The 21,702-nt window shown below is 44.9% G+C and overlaps 1 protein-coding gene across 1 annotated transcript in view; it reads left to right on the plus strand.

Moving 5' to 3' along the window:
* The window catches only part of LOC147701272 (IgGFc-binding protein-like), a 901,303-nt gene that overhangs the window by 500,828 nt on the left and 378,773 nt on the right, over positions 1 to 21,702 (plus strand). The window contains exons 26-27 of the mRNA XM_086929332.1: positions 11,625 to 12,192; positions 13,754 to 14,352. Coding sequence (XP_086785458.1) covers positions 11,625 to 12,192; positions 13,754 to 14,352 — 1,167 coding nt within the window. The remainder of the gene's footprint in view (positions 1 to 11,624; positions 12,193 to 13,753; positions 14,353 to 21,702) is intronic.

The raw sequence follows: 21,702 nt of genomic DNA on the forward strand, positions 1-21,702 counted from the left end.
GAGATGGAAGCGTTTAATAGGTTCAGTATTACAGGCAGGGTAGCCTGGCTCATCCTTATTTCATGGCCTCTGGTGGAGCTGGGTCACGTGGGGATCCTGATTTTACTTGGTGGGATAGCTGGTCAAGAGCTTCAAGATCTAGAAAGCGGAATTGATCTAGTAATACCCGGTCCGGGGGGGCCTGTCTCAGTGGCACCTGGTCATGTACTCTTAGATCTGTGACAGCCGTTGGGAACGTGGAGTAGATCTGAGTAACTTTTTTATAAAAAAATTCTGCTAGATCATTACATTGGGCTCGAGTCTTAGGAGGAGGTGCGGTTGAGCTAGCCACTTTGGTTAATTTTTTCACTAAGTGGAAAATTTCTTTGGGTTTAGATTTAGCTGCCATGATTTTATCGGCGAAGTGAGCTGATTGAGCGACCATTATCTCGCCTTTGTAGGCCTTAATTGCTTCTCTATATTGAAACTTTTTTTCTGGTAAATAGTCCAGGCGCCACGATTTCTCTAATTTCCTACAGAGACGTTTTTTGTCTCTGAGGGTGTCTGAGAACCAGGGGGCCGATTTATGTGCCCTTTTAGGTGTAATCTTGCGAAGTGGAAGGGAGGTTTCGAGAGATTTTATAATCCAGTCTTCGTATTCCTGGTGTGCTACGCTAGGGTCTGCGTTGTAAAACGGGCAGGTAGCTTCTAGATTGTGAATCCAGGACTCGATGGGTAATCTGGCCCAGTTCCTCATGTTCTTAACTAGAGGTATAGGAGGTGTAAATTTGCAGGTGGGCCAGGTAAAAGGGATAAGAGAATGGCCGGTCCAGGGGAGACCGATTGGTTGCCCAACTACTAGCTCTGTACAATTGCTAAAAACAGGGTCCAATAGATGACCTTTGGAGTGTGTGGGGGCTGTGACCCGCTGATCTAATTGTAATGCCGCTAGGTCATCCACCAGTTCCATAGCAATATGATCTAGGGTGGTGTCAAAGTGTAGGTTGAGGTCACCTAGTAGTGTAAAGTTAGAGGTGACTGTAATTTGTTCGACTAAAATGGTGGGGAGTGATCTGTGAAATTGTTTAGGTGGACCTGGAGGACGATAGACCAGAGTGCCAGAAAAGGAGCTGTTAGGAGAGAAGTCTATACTAAATGCTAGACTCTCACACTCTGGGATTGATTCGGGAGTGGTGCGGCAGCGATACTGATCTTGGAGTATGATTGCCAGACCTCCCCCTTTCCCCTCCGTTCGGTCCAATCTATTAATTTGAAAACCGGGGGGCAGGGCTGTGACTATGTGTGGCTCAGAATAGGGTGTGAGCCAAGTTTCTGTCAGGAAGACTGCATCGGGCTTGCGTTCTTCTAACAGGAGAGCGATTTCTGTCCTGTGTTTTGGCAAAGACCTACAGTTGAGTAGGAACATACTATATTCCTGTCTGGTATCTAATGACTTGTTGATTCTGAATGTATGTCCGCAACCGAAGCAGTATGGAGGAAGATCGGTGGACGTGTAAGTATGCCTACAACATACCGGACTGTTATAGGTCGCGCTGGGCCAGGACAAAGTCAAGAGTCAGGCCCCCCGCAACGGATTGCAAGTCACTTACAGGGACATGTGGGATCCGCTGAGCAAATACAAAATGCAATAGTGGTGATGTGTCAGATCAGTGGATGAAGCATCGAGTCTGTAACGCGAGGACAATACCCCGGGTCTAGACCTCGCAGCAGCGTTGAAGTGTCGTTCCCGATGTCGTGGCATGAGATTCATCGGTGTCTGATCGTCACAGATGTTGAAGTGTAGGTTCTGGCAGATGCAGCACTTTAAACTCACATGCAAGGGCCCTGGGCTGAATAGACCACTTGACAGAACAAGACTTACAGCAAGTAATGTCAAAGTGTGGAACAAAGATGAAAGGTGAAGTCTTTGATATCCCTGGGACTTCAGCAACAGGAGCCAAGTCAACAAGCCCTTGGAGAAACATATGTTTTTAGGATGTAGAGAGCAAGCCCATTCCATCTCACTTTCAGGCAAGATGCAGCAGGCAGCAGATCAATACAGCAGAGCGGGTAGCAAAGTGGCAGTCACCTCTACAGCACATCAATCAGCAGGCCAACACAACAAAGCATTTAGCAAAGCAGTAGTTCCTCCTACAGCACATCAGCTCTTCTTCCTCTTCTTCCTGGCAGAGTGTCCTTAGTTACAGCAGTGTTCTGAGTTGGTGGGGTCAGAGGCACAGGACGTATACCCATTTTGGCCTTTTACGTAGGAAGACTTGAAATAAAGGTGTTTGTAGTGCGCAAGGCCCAGCCCTTTCCTGCCTTGCCCTAGACTCACTCACTCCAGGACTCATTCTTTGTGTGAGGACAGGATACCATCCTTTCAAGTGCAGAGTGTCAGCTCCTCCTGCTCAGGCAGTCCATCAATATGCAGATGACTAGGCAGTCACACTAACCCTTCCTTTGTGTGTGGCTGCCTAGATTTAATGCAGTAAACTTGCTGTCACCCAGCCCAGATGTGTATTCCAGAGTAAGTCAGAAAGCACCAAGGGCCAGATGTAGGTATCCAAATACCGGTCGGTAACGGACTAAAATACCGTTTTTCGGCCGTTACCGACCGGTATTTGGATACTGACATGTAGGGCATCTCAAAATACAGATTCAGTAATTTGACAGAATCGGTAAATTTACCGAATCGGTAAATTTACTGATTTGGTAAAATTACTGAATCAGTGAAAATACCACAGGGCTTTAAGGATTCGTTATTTACAACCAACTATTAGTTGGTGGTAAATAACGAATACCTGTGTATGTGCAAATCTGTGCATGTACACCTGTGCCATGTGGCACACATACATGCCCACATGACACACAAGCCCTAATCAGGGGTGCAACAGGGTGTTAAAAGGACACCCTGCCACCCTTGAATTTTTCGGTATTTACCGAATCTGTAATTACCGATTCGGTAATTGACATTCATTCCTATGGAACTACAGGTCAAAAGGAATCAACGGCAAATACCGAATCGGTAAATACCGAATCCTACCGATTTGGTATTTTTTACCGAATTATTACCTACATTGGATTTACCGATTCATAAATACAGAATCTGTAAAATTCGGTATTTATGAATCGGTAAATCCAAATTACCTAATTACCCAATTTATCTACATCTAGCCCCAAATCGTTTAAATAAGAAAATCCAAACTTGCTAAAATTGGCATTTTCAGAGCTAGAATTTAAAAACCAACTTCACCATAAGTTGTATTTTTAAATTGTGATTCTGGAGACACTAAATTTAGTTTTCCTATATTTTACCAATTGGAAACTGTACTTATAAAATGTTAGGAGGCAGCTCCAATGTTTTCCTATGAATAAGATAGGCCTTGTATTAATGAAACATGAACTTAAGAGTAGTTCACTACCAGGACATGTCAAACTTAAAAGTACATATCCTACCTTTTATGTATACTGCACCCTGCTCTTGGGCTGTCTAGGGCCTACAGTAGGTGTGACGTATATGTAATAAAAAAGAAGATGTGGACCTTGCAAGTAGGCCAACCTGCCTGGTCAACATTGCAGTTTAAAACTGCACATACAAGCTCTGCAGTGGCAAGCCTGAGACCTGTTTAAAGGGCCACTTATGTGGGTAGCACAATAAGTGCTGCATGCCCGCAGGTAGCATTTGATTTATAGGCCCTGGGCACATGATGTGCACTGTACTAGGAACTTATAAGTAACTCAAATATGCCAATCGTGGATAAACCAATAGTTATTATGTCTTAGATACAGAGCACATGCAATTTAGCACTGTTCAGCAGTGAAACAAGGTTCAGCAAAACAGTCAAAAACAGGAGGTCAGAAAGCAAAACGTTAGAGGATTCAACACAAAGGATGCCAAGTCTAACACCTTATTTCACTGCTCTTTTATCATTACATTTGAGAGCACATTGAATACAAAGTAAAGGTACAACATATGTGCTGTACAAAAGCCTCTTCTGTATATGTTTTTCCATCTATAACAACATAGCCAACATATAAGGTACAGATTACAACTTACTTGAGTCTTATTCACTAACAGCATTATAGTCAGAGCAGTGGAAAAAGGGTATGAATATTTATAGGTTAATCCTTGAAAATAAATCAATCAGGCGGTGGAGTAGCGCAGCTACTCACCTGTGAGGGTATCAAGGCGCTGAGTGGGGGGGTTACTGCTGATCCGCCTGGGCATGGAGATTCAGTGAAAGAGCCAGGTCTTGAGACCCTTCCTGAATTGGAGTCAGCAACAGGGGTTGCCTGAGGTGGAGGGGCAGGGAGTTCCAGGTCTTGGCGGCGAGGTCAGGGAAGGATCTTCCTCCGGTTCCGGTCTTGTGAATCCGTGAGATGGTGGCCAGGGCAAGTTGGGGGAGTGAAGTTGTCTGGCTAGTATGTGGAATGAGAGGAAATGGTTCAGATATGCTGGTACTGCATTGTTGAGAGCTTTATAGGCATGTGTGAGGACCTTGAAGGTGATTCTCTTGTTGCCTGGGAGCCAGTGGAGTTGTCGAAGGTGTTGAGTGATGTGGCTGCGGCGGGGGATGTTGCAGACCAGTCTGGCTGTTTTTTTTTTAATGTTCTGTAGTTTTCTGAGCTGTTTCTGGGTGACGCTGGTGTTGAGTGCTTAGCCGTAGTTGAGTCTACAGGTGATGAATGCATGGGTGAACGTCTTACTGGATTCTGTGGGGATCCATCTGAATGTCTTTCGGAGCAGGCGAAGCGTGCGGAAGCAGGATGAGAATACAGCGGTTCATTTTAGTGACATCCTACTTGTCACACACCAATCTTACATCATTAGACTAATAAACCATCAGCAATACATTTCAGCGTACCAGCGTTAGTGCCTAATATTATTATTATTAAATTGAATTTGTAGGGCGCACAGCTACCCCAAAGGGTTTCCCGACTCCGTCCCGGTAGGAAAGAAAAGGTAATGAACGAAAGAAAAGGAATTAGAGATTGAACAACCAAGTCTTCACATTTTTGCTGAATACCCATGCACAGTTTCCTCGTGTATTAGAACAGCTAGAGAGTTCCACAGGGTTGGTCTAAAATAAGAAAAGAGCGACCAAGCAAGCAAGAGAGTTTGACTTTTGGTGCAATAAACCTAGACTGCTGGGCAGAGCGCAGAGGGTTGAGGGTTGATAGAGCTGAGCTGGATCTTGCTAATATCTTGGGGCCCCTCCAATTAAAATTTTAAGCGTATAGCACAAGACTTTGAATTTGACTCGATTCTCCACCGTCAGCCAGCGGAGGTCACAAAGGAAGCCTGAGACAGAGGAAGACTTAGGTACATGACACAGCAGTCTTGCAGCCGCATTCTGCACCACTGGAAGTCTCTGGATCATTGCTTTATCAGAGCCCAGATAAAGAACATTGCCGTAGTCTAGCCTAGAGGTAACTAGGGCATGTACTACTGAGTTAATCATGCAGGTTTTTTTGGCTTAGAATAGGGAGCACAAATCATAACTAATGGGACAAGGTCGACACATGTGGCTAGTTTCTTTAGATGTATTAGGCCCTCCTGTTCTGGAAGGGTGATTTCAAGACAAAAAACAACCAGCCGACACGTGTTTCGTCAAGCGAGCCGTTAGCTCGTGACTCTTCAGGGCTATAGGCGGTGTAGGTGTAATGAGTTTGGGTAGCCGGTGATAATTCCAACCCGGCATTAACGGGTTAAATAACCATGGATTGTCGTAGATAGTTCACAGGGAAGTAAAATAACCGGCGGGTACATCCGTTGTTTGTGGGATAGAATTGTGGTGTCTCTCATCCATGTTGGTTTTTCCAACACGGATGAGAGACACCACGATTCTATCCCCATCGGCATCTGCATTTCAGACTGCCAAACAAACGACGGATGTACCCACCCGTTGTTTTACTTTCCTGTGAACTATCTACGACAATCCATGGTTATTTAACCCGTTAATGCCGGGTTGGAATTATCACCGGCTACCCAAATTCGTTGTTTCATTGATAGATGTTCGTCCATGATGAAGCCCAAATTGCGCATATAATGTACTGGCAAGGGTAAGGCACCCAATTCAGAGGTCCAGTGTTAAGGTTCCCAGATGTCATGTTTTTTCCCTAAGATCATGCCTTCAGTCTTGTCCCCGTTTAGTTTGAGCAGGTTGTTTTGCAACTAGGACGCAACTTTACTCAGTCCTAACTGAAGAACGGAAGTGTTCCGACCCCTTAGAAGAGGAAAGAGAAAAGATGATCTGGGTGTCATCAGCATAGGAAAAAAGGGACAGACCAGCCTCTTCAGCAGCATCTGCCAAAGAATGAGCTTACACAATAAACAGCAGTGGACTCAAGACACAACCCTATGGAACTCCATAAGGGGACAGATAACAGTTGGAGCTAGCCGACGCAGAGATGACCAGAAAAGCTTGGTCCATTAGGAAAGAACCAAGCCACTGCAAGGCTGTACCGGGCAGGCCCAAGGACTGCAAGGCTCTCAACAAGACAGAGTGAGATACTGTGTCAAACGTGGCACTGAGATCCAGCAGGATAAGTGCAGGATAAGTGCCGCCGTTTCAACCTCATCTAGCCGGTAGCTTAAGATTTCAGTGACTCCTAGGAGAGTTGGTTCAGTTGAGTAACCAGCTCTAAACCCTGATTGCGATGAATGAAGAAAATTCTGAGACTCAACAAAGGAAATCAGCTGACCATTGACATACTTTTCCAGAATTTTAGAAATAACTGAAATCAGCGAGATGGGACGAAAGTTAGACGGCACTGCAGGGTCAGCATTGGATTTCTTTACTATAGGGAGCACTATAGCATGTTTCCATTCCAGCGAAACTGAACCCCTCCGGCAAGAAGGCATTTAGTTCCATTAATATCGAAAGTATAGAGGCATCTAGCTTTTTAAGCACATGAGTAGGGAGTAAGCCATGGGGGGAACCAGGTTTAATGTTTGCCAAAAGATGGTTAAAAGACCCAGGTTCTAGGAGGGTTCAAGTTTCCATTCTGCAGGAGGATGTAGTATTATTGTGGAGCCATGTCAACACAGGATCCAGCATAGCATTTGGAGTAGTCTCAGTCTCAGATGGAGTATTTTGAGAGTTTTTACTTAGTAGCGCAGAGTGTATCTTTTCAACTTTATCCGTAAAGTAGAGAGCGAAATCTTCACATTTTTTTTTGTGAAAACCTTTATTAAAAAAAAAAAAAAGGAGATACATGCGCAGGCCCACAACCATCATGGCCGGCCACAAAGACAGTCAAGAGAGCAGGAGAAACTTAGGCCAATCAACAATCAGGATATTTCAAAGTACACCAGACGTGGCTGTGAGGCTCGCAACACAGGATATGAGGTTTTCATTTTTAAATTTTAGAAGACGAGTAGGGCTGCAACAACAAGGACATCACACCTTACATGAGAAATGCACAAAAGAGACAAGGGGGACGTACCCCATTTACAGTCGGAGATAGGCTATGAATACAGCAACTATGTAATCTGGGCAGCAGCGGTGGTAAGACTGGACAATAAGCAATATCACAGAAAGCAAGTATCACCCCAGAGAGCCCACCCCCCAAGAACAGAGAAACAGAGGTATGTTAAGATACCAAAAAAGGAGAAAGGTGCAAGACCAAGAGACAGCCAACCCTACTAAAGAGGAAGAACCCTCCCAAAGCCGGAAAAGAGTGATAGGGACCATAGAACAAAACAAACTAAAATAACAAACCCCCCCCGCACCCGCCACCCTGCACTCCTGTAATGGTTACGGCCTAACCCACTAACAGCGTGCCTGTCGCCCCGGAACTGCCCCACAGAAGGGAAAAAGTACAAGAAGTGGAGGAGGAGAGAAATAGACACGCTCCCGGACACCCGGTACCCCTCGCCGGCAGTGACCTCCCCAAGGCACAATCATCGTCAATCAAAGCAAACATTCAGCATTATCACGGGGAGGACAATCACCAATAAGAAATCCACCCACCCCACCCCAGGCCCGGTAAGATACTCGGTGCAATCCCGGCAAAAGTGAACTGAGCAATCCCAGGACAATAGAAGTCAACGCAGCAAGTGTTCCGGGGAGATCTATCGCCAAAGTCACAGCAAATGCAATCAGTGGAAGCGTCTCAGACGGTCCAAAGCAGTGGCTAGGAGCAAGAACAACTCAAAGTCGGAATCAGCCCTGTCCAGTGCGAATCCGTTCCGGAGCACGCGCCAACCAAGCCACAGCCGACCAGAGGCAGACAAAGCGATCATGGCAGTCCGAGTCACTGAAGGTGGAACAAAGTCCGGACACAAAATGGCGGCCTCCGCTATACAGACGGGCCGGGACGAAGAAAAATGGCAGTTCCCTTGAACAGGACCCTGAGACTCGGCATTGCCGATCAGAACCTCCAGCGATAATATTCCATCGGATAGGAAACGTGAAGGGAAGACCAGGCACTGTAGCGGGCAAAGGAGAAGTGAGGTCGACTCCCAGAGGAACGAAGTCGGGCTGCCGCTCGGGCACCTGAAGATGGCGGATCAAATCACTCGACTGGACCACAAACTGCTGTTCAGGTGTTGCGTCGTCCGTGGCCGGTCGCAAGCAGGCATCATCAAGCTTTGCCGCCAGGGAGACATATGTGATGGTGAATGTGAGCGGAGCGCCCCAATCGCTGCCAGTACGGAACTCAATGAGTGTGCGCTATCCGTCCCCTCCATCCCGGGGCCCAAAGGACGGGGGGGGACACAATCTCCAGCCCACATCGCCGGGCTCCGGGCACACATTTAAGCGATCTCAACAACAGGGGCGCCCCGAACTGGCACGCTCAACACAGTCACCGGCCGTGGGTGCAGCCCGTCAGCCCCCGGACTGGGAAATGAGGGTCAGGCACACAGCCCCCAGCCACGGTGCAGGAGGATCACAGCACGTCACGATGTCTCTTCTCCGGCACCATCCATCAACGAGATCACGAGTCAAAAGTGGAAAGAATTATTCACCTCCGGAAGACCGGCCACAATCTCGGTCCCACAGCCGATGTTGATCAGTTCCCACACGGACAGTTCAGAAATCGAGATCCCGGCGGCAGCCCAGGAGTAGGCCGAAAATGGGACACGACATAACTCCGTCGCTGAATAAGGTAGGGAGTCCGGGACGGCACCGTTGGCATCAGGTAACCTTCATACATCCAGGCATAGGGCGTGGGTAGCGGATGAACAACAGGATAGACGTGCCGCCGGCGGAGGACGGTGGAGCCGGGAGCTTATGCGGCCATCTTGGTTCGCGGCGTAGCTCCTCCTCCGAAATCTTCACATTTAGTGCCAGTAAGAACGATAGGATTAGTCTAAGTTTCTGAGCCAGGTAGTTCTTTTACCACCTTGAAAAACATTTTGGAGCACATTTGGGCTTGGGAGATTTTATGTGAGAAAAATGCAGCGTGGGCTACTTTATAAAGAATATAGTATTCACCTAGGGCTTTTTTCCATGCCGCTTTGGCATCCTTATTGTAGTGTTTCCTCCAGCATCTTTCTAGGGTTTTACATTTAGACTTTTCATTCTTAAGCCACTCAATTAACCAGGGGGCTGGTGGCAGATGTCTGTTAGAGCACTTGTTGGACAGAGGAATACAAGTATCTACCGCTTGTAAAATCCAATTTTGGATAAGACCAAGATCTGCAGTCGAAACATGTTTCACAGCTGGTCTACTGTCAACTACCAGTTTGTTAAGAGCCAGGACATCGACCTTTGCCCATCTTCTAATTCTTTGTTCAGGCACCAGGCAGATCGATGGAGGAAAGGACGTTACTTTCAACAAGAAAGCTACAGCAAAAATGATCGGAAAAGCACAAAGGAAGAGCAGGGACACAACCAAGGTCAGGTAGATTAGGAAAAAAAAGGATCTGAGGAAGATCCGCTATATGGGCAGGAACTGAATTACATTGAAGTCGAATGTTCATCACTTCTAAGTCAGTTTTTTAGCGACAAATTTTTGGTACATTTATCTGAGCTTTAAGGCTTGGAGTAATTTGTATATCCCTAGATACAAGCCTTTCATCTGTGAAAGAATACAGATCTACTTTAATTCCATGTAACCGACCATATTCAATTATTCACAGTAAATCAGACCCTAACCAAGGGTATTTCCACCATAAAGCTTTGGGGTATGGGTGAAAAACACATTCTAAGATTGGCCTTAAAAGAGGAAATATAAATAAAAAGACAAGGTGAGTTGAGTAACAGAATCTTACATTGAGATTCAACACAAATGTAGTGTTGGACCATTATTATCCAATTGTAGAATAAGTCATTTTCAGTGATGACGCCTGGCCAAAGGCTGTGCAGAGTTGCTTCCAGCAACAGCATTGAGTGTGGAGAAGGTGTCAGAGGTCCTGTGATTCCTCAAGTCAAAAGTGTTGTGATGTCACTTCTGCTACCCCAGGCATTTTGGTGAATTGACGTCCATGTCGACTTGTTGTGATCATCCACCTAAGATGGGCAGGATTTTCAGTTCTTACTCTGATACAAATAGGAGAAAGCATCAGACAAAGTATCATTCCATAAAACTGCAATGCATCAAGGCAAATGCCATCCAAAAACAAAATTAGAAGCCGTCCTAGGACTTCAAGACTCCAAAGAACACAAAGAAAAGTAGTAGTACTGAAGGTAACAAAATACAAAAGAATGAAAGGTAGTGTGAGGTAGTGAAAGAAGCAAGTGCAGGTTCCTCAAGGCTGCCAAGACAGTTGCCAGACTCTAGAGACACAAGAGGCAGATATTTACGTAAGTATGATTCATTCAAAATTTGAGCTCACAAGAGTTATCGTGAAAACAGTCACGGCAGAAGAATTTTTGAAAGGAAGAAGTGGATGGAAGGATGAAACCCAGCCCACAGATGTCTAGGAAGGGGAAGGTTAGAACAAATAATTAAAGCAAGGAAGTCAGGTGGAGTTGATGGACTATGATGGGAAAAAGAACAGCTGTAGGATCCCCGGACCAGGTTGCAGTTATGTCATAAAACAGCTGCAGAGAGAAGTTTACTTCCTCATGCAATAGGGAAGCTTGAGTACTGGTAATAGATATATTTGTTGAAAGCACAGTTAATGGGGCTTTTTCATACGTGAGCTCAGTTTCATCTACATAATCATGTTAATATGGTTCATATTGACTCCTGTTACAGTTTATTGGTGGTGTGTTCAACTTGCCTTACTAGTGAATAATGTGTATTCTCCAACAGCGTTAAACAGAGTGAGTCATTATCCATTATGGTGCACAGTTAACACAGTGCTTTTCTGTAATGCATTTTCAAACCTTCTGGGAACCTGGAGAGCAGTACATCAAACATTACAAAAGAGATAAGTATGTAGAAGAAAAATGCAGTCTATACCCGTGTTGAAGGGGGCAGTTGCTGCTGAATCCCAGCAGGTTTCTATCCTGGCAAGAGGTACAAGTGGGAATGATCCTAGATCATGGCAGAAGATCTCTGATAGGAAGAATGGGCTCCATTCTGGAGGTGTGAATATCCCACAATGCCTTGTGCTGCCAGACTGAAAAGTAACAACAGGTGGGGAGGTTTCTGTGCACTACTATTTCGTCTCAGCTACTTTAGATATATTGTTGCCCCTTTGAATAGATGTTAACAACAATGCAAATTCTGGTTTCTCCTTACAGCTGAATGGTTTGTTAATCAACCTGCCCTACAGTGCTGATAATGGTAAGCTCTCAACTTATAAGCAAGGATATCAATGCTACGTGCAAACCAGCTTTGGTCTCCATGTCACCTACGATTGGCAGTCCTACGTTTCAGTCAGAATCCCAAGCACGTACGCGGGTGCCGTGTGCGGTCTCTGTGGTGATTTCGATGGAGACAAAAGCAAGGAGCTGACCACGAAGAATAATATCTTAACAACAGATGCAACCGCCTTTGGGTCGAGCTGGAAGGTCAGGGATGTCCCTGGCTGCTCCGAAGCTGACAAGGCTGACTGTCCTGATCTTCCATCGGTGGAGAGGGAGCAGAGAGAGAAGATAAAAGAGTGTTATGTCCTGGTGGATCTTACTGGCCCATTCCGGGAGTGCCAAGATGTCATTGACCCACAGGGCACCTTCAAAGACTGTGTGTACGACACTTGCTTCTACAAAGGGCGCCAGGACATCATATGCCAGGTCATCGCTAGCTACGCTGCTGCTTGCCAGGATGCTGGGATTAAAGTGTATGCTTGGAGGGCTGCCAAGTTCTGCAGTGAGTATATTCACAATTTACAGAACGATAGTTAGGATAGCCTTTCAAAGGTGGATGGTTACAATAAGTAGCAATTACATAAAATAAAATGGTCCTCAGCAGAATCCCAAATTCTCAAATTGAGGGACATTCATATATTTAGGATGCTCTCTATGCCCTTTACATTTCTGCAAAACTCGATCAGACATTATAGCTTGTTGTTTTAACACTGTCTGCTTAAAAGAAAGAATCCGCTGTACTTGCCACATGGAGGAAGGCAGTGGTCACAGCTTACTCTAAACTGAATCTCTTTTCTTAACAGTTTTTGAATCATTACCTTAGGATGCTAACTCACGAGATGCAAAAAGAATAATTCATGGGTAGAAAGCTGAACAATGTCATATATTCACCCCAGTACAGAGATCTGGACCTAAATCCATAGTTGTTTTGCCCCCCCCCCCTGCCATTCCCGTTTGAACCCAGCCATATGCAAATAGGTCTTGACCCTGCTCCCAATGGGAACAGTCCAGCCCGAACTGCCAAGCCAGGTCCTCCCTGGACCAGAAACAAGCATCCTGGGACCAGTTTCTGGCTTTCAGCCCTCATCAGCCAGGATAGCTTGACTCAGGTGGCATGGAGAGCACAGGACCCATGTATGGGCATACCTGTACCACTCAGGGTGACTAATGCAAAAAGAAAAATTGATGGACTGAATGCTGAACAATGTCAAAAATTCACCTCAGTACAAAGATCTGGACCTAAATCTATAGTTTTTCCCCCCTGCCATTCCAGTTTAAACCCAGCCATATGCAAATCAGTCTTGACCCTGATCCCCATGGGAACAGTCCTGCCCGAACTGCTAGGCCAGGTCCTCCTTCGATCGGAAACAAGCATTCTGGTACCGTTTTCGGGAATAACCCCTCACTAGCCAGGCTAGCTTGACTCCAGTGGCATGGAGATCACGAGACTCACATCTGGGCATACTCGTCCCACTCAGGGTGACAGATGCAAAAGAAATGCAGGAGATGGCAAGTTATAAAGTATCTAAGGGGTTTCGGATAAACGTTGAAGATAAGATACAGGGGTTGAGGTGCATGAGGAATTATTTGGGAAAGATTTATAAAAAGGAGAAATAAAGAACATGGGACAAATGATGTTAATGGATGGTAATGGGACAGTGAAGAGGCTGGACAAAAACTAAAACTGGAAAGAATGAAATGGGGGAAATGTTGGAAAAAGTCACTGAGTGAAAAAAGTAAAAACAGTAATTCAAAAGAAATATATATCACAACATGACTCCAGGAGCCCCTGGAGTCATGTTGTGATATGGTAACTATCAGGGGGCAAACTATATCACATTCTTTTTTTCATGTAAAATGATTAGAGTAGAGCATGTTGTTATCTTCTGGCTTCTTTTTTTTAAATGACTAGTATCTTACCCAGTACTGTGAAAGTTACAATCAATGAAACATTTGTCTTCTTTCAACTAGACACACTCTTCTGAGTCACACTGCAGATCCACACACATAAATGCAACAAGACAATCTTTGCTAATGGGTTCTCTGCTCTCTCTTAATTTTAGGTCCGGTCTGTGGTAAGAACAGCCACTACGAGGTGTGTCCCAATGGCTGCCCCACCACCTGCTCCAGCTTCACTCGCCGAGTGGAATGTAATGCAAACTGCAAGGAAGGCTGTGTATGTGACGAAGGTTTTGTACTCAGCGGAGGCCAGTGTGTTCCCGCCTCCCAGTGTGGATGTGAATACAACGGCATCTACTACAAGTCAGGAGAGGTCTTCTACCCCAATGGCCAGTGTTCCAATCAGTGCACCTGTAAGGCAGGTGGAAGTGTGGAATGCAAACCATTTTCTTGCAATGCCAACGAGGAGTGTAAGATAATCAATGGCATCCAGAAGTGCCATCCCATTGGCTCAGCTCAGTGCTCGGCATCTGGTGATCCTCATTATCGAAGCTTTGATGGTCTGGCGTTCGACTTCCAAGGCACCTGCACATACACCCTCGCAAGAACCACTGCCCTCAAAAACAACTTGGTCCCCTTTGAAATCAGCGTTGAGAAGGAAAAGTATGGGAACGGCAAAGTGGCAGCGAATGGCAAAGTGGTTGCGTTTGATGTCTATGGATACAACCTCAAGCTCATGCAGAACACGAAAGGCATCGTCAGGGTAAGCCAGGGTCATGATCCCATCACACTTTAACCTTTGCACAGTACTTGTACAATCTTAACTCAATCAATCATTCATAAAATCATTGCAGGTTTCAAATGTGATTAATCCTGCCTCCTATATATAAGTATTAAACAACTACTCTTGTTGAGGTTGATTTTCGAAAAGAAGAAAAAATAACATATCTACAACCTATTAATAGGAACTATAAAGTCAGTGGTCACAAAAACCAACTATGGACACACACAGAGCAGGAAGAGGGTTCTTCTGCTGTGAGCTAGACTGTGCTAGATGATGCAGCCACTAGTGATTGAATTTCTGCCTCAAGGAGGATAGGTATCTGCGGTATATCGGTCTCGTTTTTATGTGAACTGCGACAGAAATCCCCAGTATTGCACCTACAAGGGTAAGCAGGTTTCTGTAAGAATCCTGGCATTACTCTGGAAGCTTGCACACGTATCAGTCTTCTCTCAGAGAAAATCCATATATTGTAACAAATTAGGTCAAAGCACAAAACCAGTTTAATAATAACGTATAAAATATAATGATTAAAACAACCAACATCAAAATGACAACATTTGCTTAAGGTACTCATTTTTAAAGGAACAGTAAAGTGTGCTCAAGGAACAATGGGAAACCTGAAACCTAAAATTGAATGTTATCCTATGGATTACGGGGGTCAGGTCTTGGCCATCGTTTCAGGCTGACCATGAGGGAGCGAGGGTTGGGTGAAGACTATTGGTACACTTTGCTCACTGGTTATACTTTCTTACTTGGGGCTTGCTTTTGAGTGAGGAAGGGGCCCTGCTGTCCAACAGGGGGCACTACTGGACTACCTCCTACTATATATTGAGCTCCCCTCTGGCCCTGTAAAGATCTCTCTGTCTTCAAAGGAGTCACCACCTCGGAGGTTCCTGTGGAGTCACTGGAAGTTTGCTGAGTGGCCACTATCTCATACACCCACTATGGGCACTTTTCTGTTGCCTTCCTCTTCACCACTAGAGAGGGGTGGGTAAGTATGTCTCTGGGCAGACCTTGTTGAAAGGTCATTCTTTAACATGTGTGAGATAACACAAAGCCAGCGCTGTCTTTGGTGGCCTCAACGTCATGTCATCTCCTCCTTTCTGCTAAGTATAGAGTTCAGCAGCCTCACAATAAATCCAAGTAATCAAACTCATTAATCTTTCTGGTGGCTTCACCTCAGCATTGAACCCTAGTGTCTCTGGCACCGTGCTAAATATGTGGAAACTGCATACCTCGTCTTATTCTTTGTGGTTAGATAAAAACCTAGTTAAATGTCACTGCAGGAAGCTTTACGCGGCAAACTGGTTCTGACTCAGGTTTATTGAGTAGTAAAGTTTAACAATGTTTCGAAAACTTCTTTTAACATTTGTACTTAAAATCTAAGGTTGCCAATGAGTTAGATTTTCCTTTAATAAAATGTCAGACGAATGGTTCCCAGCTCTTGCTACACAGTCGGCTGTTTAGTTGGCGTCTTAAACCTTGAACAGACTTTTCCAATGTACAGCCGACACACACCTAAGTAGTATATTCTCTTTGACGTCCCTGTTACCGCTGACATATACAAGCAAACATACTCTTCATGAGGTCAATATGTAGCTCGGCCTCAAACACCTCAAGGTTTCCTTATAATTGACTTATGCAATGATATAGTTGACCCTAAACATGTAAAATCAGGCTGGCATGTATTCTAACCCTGAAGCTTTATTTGCAGTGTCAGAGGGCTCCATCTAAGCCAAGACTCCAAGTTTGAAATCCACTATGTGGGTGGTAAAGGAATAATGGGTTTTTGACTGTAAGCACATATCTCAAACTTTTACATCAGTAAATTTAAATAAAAGGCAAATATACTAATACGTGTTTCACAACTGACTGCCAATTTGAAGGGACAGAGCACATGCAATGTCTAGTTTCTTAAAAGCCTCTCTCTGCCATGAGGTCCAAAAACTGGTAGCAAATTTGGTGCCTGAAATGAACAATTTCAGTTTTTTCTAAACTTACAATCATAATTCTATACTGATCATATCCTCCTGTTGTCCCACTCACGAATTTGTAGGTATTCAATCTGGGTTATTAGGGGATAGTTTGACCTCATATGTCACATAAACTCCTATGTTAATGTTAATGTTAATTTGGATTTGTTGAGCACTTAATACCAAAGGTCTCTAAGCGCTGTAAGAAGAAAAGGCGATGGCACCAGGCAGATTAGCAGGACGATTATGTCCAAGCTTCTGTGAACAGGATGGTTTTTAATTGTTTTCTGAAGGGAAGAAGGGGGCTTTCCGCACGGAGGTGGCTCGCCAGCTTGTTCCAGAGAGTGGGTATGAGGCTAGAGAAGGCTTGTCCTCCTTTGGTGACGTAGTTGAAGCGTAGGCATTTTAAAAGACTATCCATGGAGGACCTTAGCGAGTGGCCTGGTACATATTTCTGAAGACCTTGTTTAATATACACAGGGGCCTGGCCGTGAATAGCTTTGTGAACGACCCTTCAATTTTGCTCTTCATTTAAGAGGCAGCCAGTGGAGGCGTTGAAGGAGGGGTGATGCTCGCATATGCCTCAGTAGTTTGAAGATAAGTCTGGCGGCATCGTTCATTACTATCTGCAGTCTGCCCACTAAGGAGTCTGGCAGTCCAATATATAGTGAATTGGCATAATCAAGGCGGGCTAGGATCATGGCGGATACTACCGTTCTCATGGTGGAGAGTGATAGAATGGGGGAGAGTCTCCTCAGAAGCCTAAGTAGGCCGACAAAAGTGCCAAAAACAGTGGAGACTTGATTGGCCATTGTGAGTTTATTTTTTATTTATTTATTATTAATATTTTTTTTTTTACTCCTCATCTCATCTCACCGTGTCAAGTCTTTGTGGAACTTTTACAGCCATATACTCTACCTGTGGGCCACTTGGCTGGCCACGCTTCACTCGGTCGCCTGACCTCTTCCCCTTTAGTACCGGGGACGTGGTGTAATCATTGGAGCGACTGGATCATTTTTACAGTGGAGAAGTGTGGCTCAATGGTTAGAGCGGCAGACCCTGCGGCAGAGGTTTAGCCCGGGACCAGGGTTCAATTCCCCGCCTTGGTGGGTCTTGGGCTCAAAATTCCACGGACCTGATAATTCTTGCCTCGGTGCCTATTCCAACCATGGATTCCTACTCTGCAACTCTGGGCAATAGCTTGCTTAATCTCCACAACGGCCCCCACAACGCTAAGGATGCCTGGTCTCCACCTTGGGGGTGCCCAGGAGTGGACACCTCACAGGGAAAGCCAGAATGGGTTCCACAGCGGTATTCGTACAAGCGCCTTGGAACCCTTGTGGGTGAGTAGTGTGCTATACAAGTATCAATTTACACTTCTCCCCCACCTTATTAAGGGGTGCCAGATGTTAGATGGCTTATCGTCTGCCCTTTCATATTCCAGCCGGGCCATATTAAAAGATGCGTTTAACCAATCCTCTCTTGCCGGAGGAAGGCGGTCTTTCCATCTCCTACATATTTACCTCCTTGCCAGTGGGATCATGTACAATAGCAGCCCCTTTTCCTGCCATGTGGCAGTCTGATAGAATAGACCGTCATCCCTGAATATAATCAAAGAGGGGTTAACTTCAACCCTGGACTTAAAGACTCCCGACAGTACTAGCCCCACTTCTTTCCAAAGGTTTCAGCTCTCTTCCTGTAGAGATCCGTCTGTTGGAGGATCTCTTGCTGTTCCGTAAGGCCATTAAAACTTTCTTCTTTTAATTTTGTCTCGTAGCTGTTCCCCTTTTCAGTTCTTTGCATTTAGCGGTGTTGTGTTCTACCTTGTCGTGCGCCGGGACGCTCCTTTGCTGGAGCATCTGTGCGCATTATAAGTGCCCATAGCATAGCATAGCATAGCTCTTTACAATTGGAAAACATGTGGATATCGGCTGCCAACTTTTCCTGACATCTCGGGCATTTTGGTGATGGTGTAGGGGCAAATTTCGCGATTTTAGAAGGAGTGAAGTAGAGCCTATTGACCACGAAAAAATGATTCTTTTTCAAACAGGCAGGCTTTATATGATTGTACAATGTCTTCAGAGATAATTCAAGCATGCCCTCCGCCTGTGGTGCCATGGAAGAATTATTCCAAACCCCTTTTGCCAAAGCTATCCCATTGTCCTCAGCCTTTAGTAGTTGTTGATACCATACCGAGATTTCTTTTTAAATTGGTTTAGTGGATTGAATTAGCCTTCCTATTTCTTTGCTACTTTTTATCTCCTCGCTTTCTGCTGTGTGCCAGGAGACCAATTGAAGGTATTTAAATCTTGATAGGTCTGTCCCTACCTTTGCCCTTAAGTACTCCCATGGGTGTATTCCTTCCTTATCCATTAACTCTTTCCATATCATGATCCCTGCCCTTTTTATTGGTATTGCCAAGGCGTCGTTTAAACAATCCAGGGTACCGGGTGAGTCCCAGACTGGGGCCAAATCTGAGTAGTACCCAATCCCGCTACTTACCCTTACCTTGTACCATATCTCTAGGGCTGTTTTTAATACCTTCAATCGAACCCGCTTAAAGAATCTCGGGGATCCAAATTTGTAGAGAAAGGCCTCAATTCCCCCTTCTACTCTCACCAATTCACCCAACAGTCTTCCCCATGGTGAGTCATCTGGTTTGGTAAGTAGCATGCGTATGCTCTTGAACTGGAATGCCACCACATAAGAGACCAATATCAGGGAGAACTAACCCACCTTTTATTAACCTTCTTCATAGTTTCTTCCAAGTCAGGCGCACCCCTTTATCCCCCCACACAAAACTCCCTATTTTGCTCTGTATCTTACTTAGGTCTTTCTTTGGGAATGATAGCGGTATAGTGAAAAATAGATAGGAGAGCTTGGGCAGAATAACCATTTTCACCAAATTCACTTTTCCATATATGGTCAATGGAAGATTTTTCCATCTGCTAAACAGACGGTCTATTTCCCTAGTTATTCTATCCCGATTTAACTTAGGGATTCGATCCAGTTCCCTCACAATATATATTCCCAGATACCTAAACTCCTGACTCTCAGTGCCAAACCATTGATCTATGTTCCAACACATGACCTCTGTCTTGGATCTATTCACCTCGTAGCCTGATAGGGCCCCGAATTCTACTGACAGTTCCTCGATTCGAGGGATGGCTGAACTTGGGTCACTTGTGTATAAAATCAAGTCGTCTGCATACAGGGCCAACTTGGAGCTGTACAGGCCTGACTGAAATGGAGTTATATTGGCATCGAGCCTGATTGCCTGGGCCATTGGTTCAATATATATTGAACAGTAGTGGAGAGATAGGGCACCCCTGTCTGGTTCCCTGCTGTATATTAAAGGCTGATGTTAATGTACCATTTAGGAGAATCCGAGCAGAGGCGCCATTATAACCGTTTTTAAGGTATGGATAAATATTGGGCCAAACCCCATTATTTCTAACACTTCCCACAGATATTTCCAAAAGACTTTATCGAATGCCTTGGCCGCGTCTAAAGCTACCACTGCCAAAGGTTCCGATGTTTCTACCGCTAAATCTATATTCCCTAGTAGGAGGTGTGTTTGATCTTCGATGTGTCTTCCAGCCACGAAGCCCTTTTGATCTGCATGTATCAGTTTAGGTGACAATTTGGCCAATCTCCCCGCGAGAATGCCCATGAAAATTTTATAATCTGCATTTAGCCGGGAGATTGGTCGATATGAATCTGCCCTTAAAAGGTCTTTTCCAGGCATCAAGATCAAAACGATAATTGCTTCCTTCCATGAGTTGGGGACTCTACCTGTAGACGAATATACGGAGTTGAAAAAAGGTTCCCAGTACTGGGCACAATACAATTATCAGATGTTTATAAACTTCACTGGGAAGTGCATCTGTGCCAGCAGCTTTTTTGTTTTTTGTTTTTCTTATCTGTACTGCTATCTCTTCTTCTGTTATAGGGGCGTCCAAGCTATTCCTACCCTCCTCGGATAATATTAGTAGATTTTTACTGTCCAACCATGTGCGTATAGCTTCAGAGGATGGGTTAACATCCTCTCTATATAGATCTGAAAATACCGAGAGGAGGCATCTATGCATATCCTCTATTTTTCTTGATGTATCCCCATTACTATTTATTATTAGCTCTTTAATATCATTCCTAGCCCGGTCTGTTCTAGATTTCCAAGCCAGCAATGCTCCTGCCTTCTCTCCATATTCAAAATTATCCATCCTACTCGAATCCCATTGGGCTTTACACTTCGCATCTAATTTCCCTCTGTATGTTTGTCTTGCCAGATCAAATTTGTGTTCAATCTGGGAAAGTCGTTCCTGGTCTATGTTATGCGTATTATTCCTCTCTAGCTCCAGCTGTCCAATTCTATTTTCAATTTCCATCAGCATCCCTGCCTCCATTCTATTCTTGGCGCATATGATACCATGGAGCCTCCCTCTTAACCCGGCCTTGTAAGCATCTCAGATATAATCAACGGTTGTAGACCCCATATTTAATACAAAGAAATCTAAAGTTAAGGACTGAATGGAGCCAACTATTTCCGGGTTTAAGAGCATGGCCCTCCTTAATGTCCATCTGGACTGCTGCTGATTGTTTATCAAATACACAAACTGTAAAGGAGCATGATCTGACAGGAGGCTAGGCTTAACCTCTATCTTCTTAATATCTATGATGGAGTGTCTATCTATAAAGACATAGTTAATTCTTGAGGCTTGAATGGACTTCTTACTATAGAATGTAAACCCCTGGTGTGAACCCTGTTTAGCTCTCCACAGATCCGCCAAATCTAGATCGTGGATCATATTTTGCAATGCACGCTGTATCTTTGGTGCCCCTACATAGTTGCTCACATTTTCCATTGTGAGTTTAGCGTCAACTTCAATTTCCAGACTTTTAACTACTGGGACTGGGGCTGGAGTGTCACCCAACTCCTGGGGCCAGAAGGGGGAGTTCCAGGGGTTAAGAGTATCCGTCATGGCTAGGACCTTCATTTTGTCTGGGTTCACCTTTAGTGAGTTGGCGGTCATCCAGTTGATGGTGAAACGGAGAACCTCTTTAGCCCGGGAGTGTGCTTGAGGAGAGTTTTCAATTTGCAGGATGGCCCGAGTGTCGTCAGCGTAGTTGAAAACTTGGCACTTCATGTCCACAAGGGCATTAATTAGAGGTCTGAGATATATATTGAACAGGAGAGGTGATAATACCGACCCCTGTGGAACTCCACAAGTGATCAGTCCCCTCCTTGAGACCCAATCATTCATCTGAATTCTCTGGGTGCGGTCCGTCAGGAATGAGGTGATCCATTGTAGGACAGATCCCCCAATTCCAATGGATCGTAGTCTTTCCAGGAGTA

Source organism: Lissotriton vulgaris, chromosome 7 (assembly GCF_964263255.1).
Source record: "Lissotriton vulgaris chromosome 7, aLisVul1.2, whole genome shotgun sequence".
NCBI classification, from domain to species: domain Eukaryota; kingdom Metazoa; phylum Chordata; class Amphibia; order Caudata; family Salamandridae; genus Lissotriton; species Lissotriton vulgaris.